Source organism: Alligator mississippiensis, chromosome 1 (assembly GCF_030867095.1).
Source record: "Alligator mississippiensis isolate rAllMis1 chromosome 1, rAllMis1, whole genome shotgun sequence".
Classification (NCBI taxonomy): domain Eukaryota; kingdom Metazoa; phylum Chordata; order Crocodylia; family Alligatoridae; genus Alligator; species Alligator mississippiensis.
Genome location: NC_081824.1, coordinates 479084829 through 479097409, shown reverse-complemented (window position 1 = coordinate 479097409; position 12581 = coordinate 479084829). Strand labels below are relative to the sequence as shown.

Below are 12581 nucleotides of genomic sequence, written 5' to 3'. Positions count from 1 at the left end.
CTTTCAGTCTGATGCCGTCGCATCTGGTTTGTAGTGCCCCTCACAGGAGACCATTCCCCTTGTTCCAATCACACACTTTTGTTAATGCAAACTACAGTCATTTCAGTTTGCTGGACAACTCGGTCTAAAACATATGGAGCTGCCACCCAGCAGTTAAAAATGGCCCTGAGGTCTCAGGTATTTCCATACAGTACGCAGACAAGATATAAGTTTACTACATCCAACTCAAATGCAATCTGCTCCTGGTATAACTGAACAGATTCTGCTATGAAAGGTTCCTGTAGAGCTCTGAAAGACGGGATTGATTTTGTGCCCCCATAATCCTCTGTGTATTCAAGTTTATATATTGGAAATAAAAAGAAAGGGATATTTTAGGTGTCTGACTTCTATTCATTTCAAAGGAGAGCTGTGGAGCTGGCAGATTTAGGACTGTGTGTATTCCTTAAGTGAGCACGCTCTATCTCTTAGACAATATTTCTGAACTTGAAAGAAAACCAAGGGCTTAATAATGTTACTGCAACAAAGCTGGCAAAGCAAAGTCCTAATGTACTAACCTTATCTCTACCACAATCGCATTCTTCGTCTTCTTCCAAGAGACCATTCCCACACTGATTATATGTGAGTGTAGCTACAGGTGGCATGTTAAGTAGACAATTTAATTTTCCCATCATCAACCTGTCATAGAAGTCAGCAGCAGAGCAGTTACTGAACTCTGTGCACTCTCTGGAATAAAGTATATTCATTAGGATCAATGATATAAAGTACATAAAACAACCAAGTGAGCCAGTGAGCAATAAGCAACAAACACATTACTTCCCATGAAGATTGTAATCGGACAACTCAAGAAATGTAAATCCCTACTGAACAGAAGGATATGGAGGGCAGACCTCCTTAAACAGGGATGGAGAACCAGGGAAGCAGGTCACAGTAAGGACGAGGCAGAGCAAAAGACAAGCTGGTAGAAGACAATTAGAGTTAAGGAAAACAGTTGCTGCACTGGCCTGCAGGGATCTGTGCTGGGCCCAATTTGTTCAACATTTTAATTGATGACCTGGAAATGAGGGTGTGCAGTGAAAGCTCCCCAAGTTTGCAAAGGATACCAAATTATTCTGGGTAATCGAGTCTCAAGCTGATGGAGAGGAGCTGCAGAAAAATCTCACCAGGCTAACGGAGTGGGCAAAGAAATGGCAGATGAACTTTAATGTTGATATGTGCAAGGTAATGCACCTGGGGCAAAATAACTTCATCTAGGGGCTAGGGGCAGACATTACACATAAACCAGTATAAGCGATCAAAAACTGTTTCAACCTGTAACAGAACAGATGTTCAGTGCACATAAACTAGGTTGAAAATGGCTGAAACTGGCTTGTGATAAACCTGGTTGAATGTAGTTTCAGACTTAGCTGATTTGGCTCAAACCAGTTTATACAATGTCTGTTCTGGACTCCGTCCTGGTTTAAGTTAAACCAGAGTCCCCCAGCATCCCAGATGCTTTGCAGTCCTGGGCGGGGCTCTCTGCTCCAGAAAGCAGGGCTGGCCCCGCCCGCCTGCTACCTCACTGGCGCTCGCTCTGACAGGGACTGCAGGCTTAGCAGTGTCTGCCTGGCTTCCCTGTGCCCCTGCTCCCCGCTCCCTGCTCCAGCAGGGATTCCCCACTCCCCTCTCCCACAGCACGGACGGTAGCCAGCATGTGGTATGCTAGCTAATGCTGAAAGGTGTCCGTGTTAGAAAGACAGGACAAAGGCAGACAGGACTGTGTCCCCTTAGGGCTTTTTGGAGCTAATCAACAGGTAGCTGGTAACATCCCTCCATTCCTTGCTTGGAAAAAGTTGTCTAATAAGAGCTTGAACTAAAGAGAGGTTTTTGTTTTCTTGATGGGATGCTAAATGCTATCAACTCCCTGTGTAACTCCCTGTTGTGTAACTAAATGCGGTGCAACTCCCTGCTGACACCCTCGCTGGTCAGGAGCAGCTGGAGGAGGGAGGGAACCCCACCCTGTGGGGGGGAGCCCCTCCCTCATTGGAGCTTTCAGACACTCCTGACCACACCCCACTCAGTTCAGCACTCTGGAAGGGAAGGGAGGGCTGCTTTAGTGCCCCCCAGCTTCTAGCCTGAGCCACTGTAGGCATATGCCTGCCTTTCTTCAGTCTAGAGGGGGTGTCTGTATGGTTACAAACCGGTTTGGCATAGCCAGGATGAACTAACCTGCGAAGATTGAATCAATTCAGGCTCAGGCTTTTTGAACGTCTGTCCATAGCCTACGTGCACAAACCTGGATTCTGAACTAGCTCATGACTCAGGAGAGAGACCTTGGAAAGAGACTAGCTTATGACGACTCAAGAAAGACACCTCGGTGAGATTGTATATAGTTCAGCTTGCAATGATGACCAAACAAGCCAATAAAATGTTGGGCATCATTAAGGAGGAAATTGAAAATGAAACAGAGAACATCATCGTGCCATTATACAAAGTCATACTGTGCCCACATTTTAAAAACTGCGTGCAGTTCTCATCCCTGTCAGTGGCATTTTTGAATGGTTCAATTATTTTGTGTGTCTGCCCTCTCGGTTATTTAATATCCTCATGCAAACAGCCTGGAAAACAAAAAGAAGGAAACCAAAGTATTAGTAGAGGATGTAAAACTGGGCACACAGGGAATATGGAAACAATATGCGATAGCGGTCCTGACTGTGAAACTGGGCTTGAAGGACATACCCTGTTCAGGAAAGATAGAAGCAGGAAGGTAAAGACAGCGTGACAGGATTGTATATTAAAGATAGCACAGCTTGTCAATAAATAAGTGAGGGTCTACATTTCATAAGGGAAAATATAAATAGATTAAGGGGAACAAGTCAATAGAGACACGAGGACTGTGTACCTCAGAGAGTTGAGTGTGCAAGGGGCTAGAATTTCCTTAAATTAAAGGTGCAAAAGCTGCTCCAATCTTGGGTGAACGATCATCTCAGGAAGGGTACTGAATGTAAGCAGAGCCTCAAAGGAATGGAAAAAAAGGGATCAAAAAGGAAGCTATGTCTTCAAGTGAGGCTGTATAGATCAAATGAAAACTTCCAAAAGTCAAGCTGAGTTAGACCATATAGCGGGTAATGAAGCTAAAGAATGAAAGGTCCTCTAGTCATGTAAACACGAGAGAAAGGAAAGAAGTACTGTGGCTACTGGGGGGCACTGAGGATAGAGCCAAGATTGAAGAACTCTGGGGCTGAGCCAAAAGCTAAATGAGTACTTTGCTTCAGTCATCAAGATATGGCAATTAGCACTAAAGAGACTGAGGTTGTGGACGTGGGAATCGGTGCAGCCAGGATGGGTACGAAGGGAGCAGTCTCTTTTGGGGGAAACCAGATAACTCCCATCCCACAGTTTTCAAAGAACTGGAGTGTGGCATCCCAGGTCTGGAAGTAAGACTCTTCACAGACCTAGTCCGGAGCGGCCCAAGATGACTGGAGAACAGCACATGTTCACCCTGTATTTAATATAGGGGAAACGCTCTCGGAGCAACAACAGGCGTGTTTGCATCAATTTAACAGTATGACTACAGAACAAATTTTGAAAGCAAGAAATAATTCAAAGCATGGTGATAAATGAAAACTGGGACAAAGATTTCGCTCACTTGTAGACAAAGGAAATGAAGCGGGTCTCTCATCGATCTGGACTTCAGTAAAAACAAACTTGAGTTCTTTCTTTGACAAAGTACTGTGCTTACTCAAATCCAAGATCAGGTCTTTTTTACCTCATTTAACACGGGGGAAAGCCCCTCATCTTGGAGTCGAGCACTAGCTGGGGGTGGGGGGCAGAGTCGGAGCCACAGCAGCCCCCTCCCTGCTCCTTGCAGCCGCTGCACCCCCACCTGCCACCACTCCACTTTGCAGCTCCAGGTCTGGTCTGGCCCCGGGGGAAGGAGCACGGTGGCACTTCAGCCCCAGCCCAGCCACCCAGCAGTGGTAGCTCTGGCTCTGGCCCTGGCCCTGGCCCCAGAGCTGCCGCTGAGGAGCTGGGCTGAAGTGATGATGTGCCCTGAAGCTGGAGCCTCAGGCGCTGGGGGGAGGGATTAAAGACGATGTGGGGGGCATGCGGGGAGCAAGTGCTAAGGAATACGGGCACTGAAGGGGGCAGGGGCAGGGTATGCAGGCATGGGTGGCAGGTGGGGGCAGGTGGCGGGTGGGGGCAAGTTGGGGGGAACAAGTAGCAGGGGGCAAGGGTCAAGCCACTTGACTCTCCTGCTGCCTGCCCCACTCCCCCCGCATGCCTGACTTTCCTCACACCAGCAATGGGGAGCGGAGGAAGAAATTTAAGATAAAGCTCCAATAGTCAGGTGCCGTACATGGAAAATTATAACCAATTTAGAAATGTCCCATGTCTAGAATCGAACTGGGGCTTGTCTTAAATTCATATTTGTCTTGGACTCAGGTAAATATAGTAACTACTTGGGTGGATGAAGGGGATGTAGTGGATAGTGTGAAGCTGGACTTCAGTAAGGCTTTTAACCAAGTCCCGCGTGACCTTCCCACAAACACACTGGAAAACCGCAGGCTGGACAGGACTGCTAGACAACCGGCTCAACAGCCACAACCAACGGGCAGTCATCAACAGATCCATGTCAGAGGGGCACAGGGTTTTGAGTGAAGTCCCACTGGCATCTGTGCTGGCTCTGGTGCTGTCCAATGTGTTCGGTGATCATGTGAATACTGGCATAGACAGCGTCTTGAGCAAACCTGCAGACAACGCAACACCGGGAAGGACTATGAAGTATTGGAGGAGGGAAGCCCAATTCAGGAGGATCTCACCAGATTGGAAAGCGGAGCTGGAATGGGCAGGATGAAGTTCAGTGCAGACAAATGCAAGGTGCTGCACCTCGGGGAGAAGAATCCAAAATACCAATCAGAAGTTGATACCTAGCTGGATGGCAGCACTCAGGAGAAGGACTGGGGAGTCCTGGTAGATCAGAGACTCAATACGAGTCTGCGGTGGGATGCAGCTGCACAAAAGACCAATGTGTTTTTTGGACACATCAAGGGAAGCAGTAGGTGCAAGACATGGGGACTGATAGCGATAGTTAGGCTTCTCTACTCGGCACTGGTTAGGCCTTACTTGGAATAGCACGTGCTGTTCTGGGCTCCGCAGTGTTAAAAGGAGGTGGAGAAGTTAGAGAGGGCCCAGAGGCAGGCGACAAAGAAGATCAAAGGGCTTGGAAAGCAAATCATACGGGAAGAGGATTAAGGAGCTAAGCATTTTCATCTTGCCGAAAAGGCACTTCAAGAGGGGGCATGATGGGACGTGGACCAGTGGCTTGAACTGGTGCAAAGGTTTAGACTGGATCTCAGGAAAAGCTTCTTTCCAATGAGGCAGTGGACCAGACCCCGAGACAAGTTTGGGACTCTCCATCCCTGGAGGTGCTCGAGGGGAGGCCAGGTAAGTATTGGTCAGGGAGGATCTAAGCATAGCTATTCCCATGTTCTGCTATGGGTATTTCCCAAGCTGCTGGGCTTTCCTGGCTGCCACATAGGGCCAGGAAGGAAGTTTCCCCCCTCCTGCTGCTACATGTGTCAGGAGGATTTTCTTCAGCTTCCTCTGAAGCACTGGCTGTTGGCTGCAGCCCAAGCTGGGGATTTTGACTGGGTCTTAAACCTGGAGATTTCTGACTAGAGGCTTTTGTCCGTCCTTTCAGGATCAGACCCATTGCCACATTTGGGGTCAGGAATTTCCCCCTTGTCAGGCTGGTATGGACTGCAGGGTTTTGCCTCCCTTTGTAGCAGGGACTGTGGTCCGCTGCCTGGGATCTCTGTAGCATATCTGAACAACCTTGGCAGGAGCAGGGCACAGAAAAAGAGGCAATGTTAAGGTGCAGCATTGAAAGGAGAAATGTCGGGCTGGAAGCAGATTACTGCTAGAGTTCCCAAACATCAGTTGAGGAACTGGTCTTGATTAATATTTGTATTAATGCCAACTCCGCTGTCCTTTCACCAACTGTACAGGTATTGGTGATCACTGCTACTGACAAAAGAGGAGAGGCAGTGTGAAGGGGGGTGAGTGGCTGAGTGCTGCAAGGAATACAGCCTGCCAAATGATTAGGGCAGCGATTCTCAACCAGGATTCTCCAGCATTATTGTATCAAAAGAGAATGAAAAAAAGGGGTACATTCAAACTTAGCGTTACTCACGAGAGTTTTGATCTCATAATGCATCTTTCTTTGCAGCCAGGGCATCGGCAGAATCTGGCTACATTGCCGGCTTCATCATCATGTCCAAAAATGAGAGCGTGGCCAAGCTCATGAGCAGAACCAGCTGCATTATATACGTTCTCATTATTGCTGAACTGTACACAGGGAGACAAAACACAAAGATGAAAAGCACTTGGAAATAATTGCACATTGACTCAGAAAGTCTCTGGGAGAGCTCAGCTCTAAAAATATGTAAGTATGATTTCCACAGCAAACATGAGGGCTGCATGTGCAAGTGGCCAGTTTGAGTAATTACAGAATCCCACGGGAGAACTTGCACAGAGAAGGATTAATTCTTTAGTGGTGTCCTAGGACGTCTCTTGGCACGGGAAGCCTCCTGAGCAAGTTTGCAGACGACACCAAACCTCCTCTTTCCACAGTCCTGTATCTGTCGCTGGTGAAAAGAGGGCCTTTTTCTGGTGATATCTTTTATTGGACCAACTGTACAGTCAGGAGAGACATTAGACCAGGGGTGGGTGAAATACGGCCTGTTGGGGCCCACAGCAGGTCTTTGTCTGGCCTCTGGCAGGTCCCTCCGTCCTGCCTGGCTCAGGCACAGTCCAGCTATGGCACGTCCTGCCACCCCTGGGCATGCAGCACGGCTGGGCAGCTCCGCAGCTGCACTGTCTTTCTAGGCAGCCCAGCTTGTGGCGGCAGCTCCTTCCAGCTGTCGCTGCCACTGGCCCCAGCCCTGTGGTACCAGCGGGGACCTGCACTGCACAGTCCTGACACATCGTGCCCAGACTCAGCAGCAACACACCCTCCCCACAAAACCCCCATACCCACCCACCCACATCCACGCACACACACACACACAATCCCCACAAACCCCAGACCCCGTGCCCCTCCACCCACAATATACAAGAGTAAGACTTGTTTGAGCTCTTATGCCATCACCTCCATATACGCCACACACACTCCCTGCATGCAGCAGACACGCAGTAATATTGAGCACTCTGTGAGCTTCACTACTATGGGCAGCCCCTGCACGGAGGGGTCAGAGCGCTTCGTTTTCAGGAACACCCAACAAATGCATCTGCTTCTCGACCTGGGACCAGGCAGTATCCAGAGCTTGCATTTCCAGGCAAAAGCCATCAAGTGCATCTTTCCAGGGTTGGGAACTTCACACCTGCTCAGGGACCTAGTGTCAAGGCAAACAAACTTGAACTCCTCTGACAAAGTACCAACTTGGGTAGATGAAGAAAATGCTGTGGATATAGTGCACCTGGACTTCAGCAAGGTTTTCGACAAGGTCCTGCAGGACCATAAATAAATTGGAGAAACGTTGGCTGGACAGAGCTACTAGTAAGTGAATAGACAGCTAGCTCAGCAGCCAAAAGCAAAGGGAAATTATCAACAGATCCCTGTCAGAATGGCAGGAGGTTTCACGGGGAGTCCAACGGGGTCTGTCCTGGGCCCGGTGCTGTTCAACATGTTTGCTAATGGTTGGGACACTGGCACAGGAAGCTTCCTGAGCAAGTTTGCAGGTGACACTACACTGGGAAGGACTGTGGACACACTGGAGGATGTGAGGGAGTGCAATTCAGAAGGCTCTTGAAAGATTGGAAATCTGTGCTGGAGCTAACCGAATGAAATTCAGGGCAGACAAGTGCAAGATACTGCAACTTGGGAACAAGAATCAAAAACACAAATGCAAAATGGGTGACACCTGGCTGGATGGCAGCACTGCAGAGAAGGATCTGGGAGTCTTGGTAGATCCCAGACTCAAATGTGTCTGCAGTGTGATGTAGCTGCACAAAAGGCACAAGCATTTTAGGGCACCTGCATTTTAGGGATGCATCAATAGAAGAATTAGGTGCAAGACCCTGGAGGTGCTCGTGCCTCTCTCCTCAGAGCTGGTCAGGCCTCATCTGCGAAATCCAGACAGGGTTGCTATGCATTCATCCAGACTGTGCCAAACTGGACAGGTTTAAAATGCGACCTGAGGACGGGCACTTGGGCTAAGAGAAGACTGTCAAAAACCCCAAGACAGAATCAATTCAACCTTCGCAGACTGGACTGAACCAATAAGCAAGTGAACAGACGTTCACTTTTGATTCTGGAAATGCAGCCTTATGTCTGCAGTGGCTCAGGCCAGAAACTGGGGGAAGCTAGAGCATGTTTCCCTGCCTGGCTGGAGCAGACAGCCTGCACAAGGCTAGCTCCCTCACCCTGGGGGGTAGGGGGTGCAGGGGTGGGGATGTAAGTTAACTTGAATTTTGGGGGGAACTGGGAGAGAAGTTCAATAAACCAATTTAACGTAAATAAGTCTGATATTACATCCATCCAGGTTGATCTTAAACTGGTTTTGGCCATTTTGAAAGCAGTTTATATGCACTGAACTTCTGTTATGTTAAAGATTTGAACTGGTTTCCAATCACTTATACCAGTTTATGTGTAACTTCTGTCCCTAGCCTCGATGACCAAAGGCTTGTCCAACAGGTCTGTCAACTATGCAGTGGTCCAACAAAAGATATCACAGAAATCCTTGACGTTTTAAAATGAAACTTTGGGTTTAATGAACAACCATTTTTGAGAACACTCTTGGCTCAGAAAATTTCCAATCATCTGACATCTGCAATGGAGAACACTAGTATACTGTAGGAAAATTTGGGAGGAGGTGTACGTGTCAGGTAGACTCACTAGCATGAGACCTGCAAGGTGTGGACTCGAAACAATAGCCTTACAAGTGCCAGCTGTGGACACACGAAGCATACAATCTGGGATAGGTTTTTACCCCTATAACAGAACGGGCCTTAAAATCTAGACAGACAAGTTTCTTTGGATAGATGTGATCTCTTAAGCTATCAATTGAGTTGGTCTAATAAAAGATATGACATCCACCCAAACAACTTTGTCTGCCTGTGGCCTTAGATCAGCATGGTTACAGTCAACAACCCTTCAAATCTAGTCTCCCAACTTGGGCCAACTTATAATAAGTTTGACTACTTTATTTAACTCAGTTAATGAGGCCAAAACTGAACTTCTTTTTTTTCCCTCAGTCTCTCCTCAACTTAATTTGTCAGAGCCAACAACACCATCATCTTCCTCACAGCCAGGCCAGGAATCGGAGGCATCATCCACCGTTCATTTCCTTGTCCCACACGGCCGAGACGTACTCATGTGTTACTACTTCCTCTACAAGACCTCCGAAACCAGAACCGGGTTTTTCCCTGCACAACTGAGTCTGTTATGAAGACACTCAGCGCTGGGAGCTGTAGTGCTTTCTACCAGCTCATCTCACTTGAGCAGCCACACTTCTTTTTCACTTGCAAGCCAGGTCCTTTATTTGAAGCCTTCTCAGCAAAGGAAGTCAAACAGAAAAACGTCCCCTTCCCTCTCCAGGCTAATAAACAGTACTCGCCTTTCTCCCTCCAGGCTGTAACACAGACGGTGACTTCCTCCAGGCTACCAAGGCTCTCCAGCCTCATCAAGTTCCCTCTGCCTCCCTGGCCTCGTTCAGCTAGCCCTTTTCAGTGTTTCCAGCTGGGCATTTGACCCGTGGCCTGGTCCCCTCCAGCGCCACGTCATCAGCAAGCAGGGTTTCATTGCCATTTTCCTTCCTTTCCTCCTACGGCTTGTCTCAGTGGATTAAATAAAAAGTTGAGGAACCACAACTGTTATGTTCCCAAGATCAGGAATAAGGTTAAAGCATCTCAACTGGCCATGCATTTGATACAACTCAAAAATTAGGAAAACCCAAGTGCCACACCACATTGCACCACACCGGTGCAGCCTTACTGCAGAAACGATTTGAAACTATCTGGTATTACACGACGTATTACAAGATACTCTTTTCTTACCCTAATAATAGATGTTGAGGCGTCTGTGTTGCATACGGTTCCCTGTGTTGCCAGTCCTAGCGTGCCTCGATAGTGTCTGCCTCTGTCGAGAAAACACATTACAAAATATTGAATGCTACTACAATCTGCAGTTGGCATGGATTTCACAGCATAAATCAGTAAAGAAAAATACTTGTTTTACCTACAAAAAGAACTTTTTCTTGTTCTTCTTCCCTGAAAATGTGTCCTCTTATACCCAAGGTCTTCAAATCTAGAGTCCCTACTGGTTAAAGATCCCCCCGTCTGAAGCAATTATAATTTTTCAGGGGTGCAGTAACAGTACTGAAAGCTGCAAGGCCGCAGGAGTCAACAAAGGACGTTTTAAATGGTAAAAATGAGGTTCAGTCAGAAAGTATTGCTTCCTAATTTTTCCCTTCAAAGCAAACCAGTAGCAGCCAGGGAGAAAAAATTCTGTCCAAGCACAGGAGCCTCCACTTGAAGCTGAAAACTGCACGCGAGCCCGTTGTAATGTGTCCCAAGGGAGACAGGCCCGAGGCGCTGCTTCTGCGTGGCAGTGCTCACCCACTCTGCAGTTTGCACACCGCAGAGACAACGGCATCATTTGAATGGACTGCGCTGCCCCATCCTCAGTCCATAACTGCATGTTTAGCACTAACAGGTAAGGTTTTTTTCCAATAATATTTGCTGAGAAAGAAAAATAGGAGACATCACTTTCTGACTGGTCCTCATATTTTAAAATTACTTTGAAACCATTTTAAAAGTGAGAAGTTCTTCAAATTTGGCATTTACATTATGTAAAGATAAGCTGTACAGGTCAGAATGAAATTGTTCCATTTTCTCATGCAAGCTGCCCACCGTTGAGGAGAAGTGGCCTGTAGCTGTACAAATAATGGAGGAAGCCGTGTTAATTAAATCTGACAGCGTAGAGAAATTCATGAGTCCATGTATCAAGGTGCAACGTTGACATTCACTGGGATGAAATTCAGCAACACTTCAACATCACCCCGGATATCTTTAAGCCCTCAATGTGGAATCACATTGAAATCTAAAAGAATTTTACTAAAAAAGCAAGAAAACTTTCATTTTCTTTGCCAGTTTATTTATTCAAGCTCTAGCCTCAGCCTTCTAGTTCTTGCTGAACATTTCCCATCATCTGAAAGCCATTTAATGCAAGGTGGAAGGGTAAAGACTTCCAGTAACCCTTCTGCGTGCACGGCTGATTTGTTTTAAATTTAAATGGTTATAGACAAGAAATAAAATGAAGAATAAATAGAAATATAGGATGTCATACCATATGAGACGAGGCAGAGAACATGATTATAATGACCGATGAGCACAGGCAAGAAGAGTCTATGCGCAAGCAAGGCTATGCCTTTTAATGCTTGCTACACATGAGTGGCTCAAGTCACAAAATACAGATTCATGGGTAAAAAAAAAGATGTGTCAGTGTTCAAGAAATGTCCTCAAATCTCTGGATTTTATCTAGTAATCCTTTATAACTCAAAGGGAAGACCTGAGAAAATGTGAAATGGTTAGTGAAATATCTGAAAGGTTTCACCTCCCAGAGCTTGCCCAGAGTTGAGGAAGCAAACCTTCCCCAGGGTCCGAGCACTGGGCATATGGCTTGCTCACGAAACACGTGCAGAGTCCTTGGTATGGGAGACTGCAGGTGGCTTTAGGGAACTGAGAGGAGGTCTCAGTGGACATCGTGACTGCTGGCACGGAAGAAGTCATAAAGGGCAAACAGGAGGACAGAGAGTTTGGGGTAGCCTGTGGCATACTTACAAGGGCTGAAACTTTAAGGTATGATAATTGCACACTGGAGAGGCTCAGACCGAGATCCCCAAGTGTTAACCTGCAAAGCTTTCCGTGGCTGTAAGGATCGCCAGGAAGCCTCTTCTCACAATCTGGGATAAGCAGTATCTATATAATTTAGTGTCCTCCATCTGCACTCCCAGAGGAAGCAGAACGTGCGCAGTCAGGCGCAGAGCTGGGGGAGTCGCTGGGTCTTGCAGCCAACTTCTACAACACTTGCCTTCCTCCTTGCCTACACTGGAAGCGCGGGGGAAGGAAGGAAAAAACCGCATGCAGACTGGACGTGATGGGGGAACTGCATGCTGCCCGAAGAGAAGCTCTGTATTCCAGCGACCATGCAACAAGGACGTTAAGCAGGAGACGTTTTGTATCAGGATTTTCTTGGCCTGGCACTAGCCCTGAGCCTGCATAGGATGCAAAGCCAAAGGGCAGTCTCATCAAAAAGCTCAACACAGCCCTAGGATATGGCGGGGACTCTGACTTCCAAAATGTTATTCTAAATTTCTTATTTGAAAAAAGGGGCTTGGCAATTTCCTCAAGCAAAGCTCTTCAGCAGAGAAGGCGAAGCAGCCTGCCTTTCATTTTAATAAGCCATATCCCTTCTGCCATTTAACTGGCGGATCTAGTTCAGGCTCTAGCTGCAAGCAGGGTCAAGTAGCCATTGAAATGAATCTGTAAATACAGCGCACAAGGCTACCAAATCATGTTTGCAGCCGCATTGGTAATTCTTC

The 12581-nt window shown here is 47.3% G+C and overlaps 1 protein-coding gene across 1 annotated transcript in view; it reads right to left on the bottom strand.

Moving 5' to 3' along the window:
* LOC132248809 (disintegrin and metalloproteinase domain-containing protein 9-like) overlaps window positions 1-12581 on the bottom strand; it is a 30854-nt gene that overhangs the window by 2697 nt on the left and 15576 nt on the right. Inside the window, exons 7-9 of the mRNA XM_059723162.1 lie at window positions 10036-10117; window positions 6173-6327; window positions 555-723 (exon numbers count right to left, since the gene is read on the bottom strand). Coding sequence (XP_059579145.1) covers window positions 555-723; window positions 6173-6327; window positions 10036-10117 — 406 coding nt within the window. The remainder of the gene's footprint in view (window positions 1-554; window positions 724-6172; window positions 6328-10035; window positions 10118-12581) is intronic.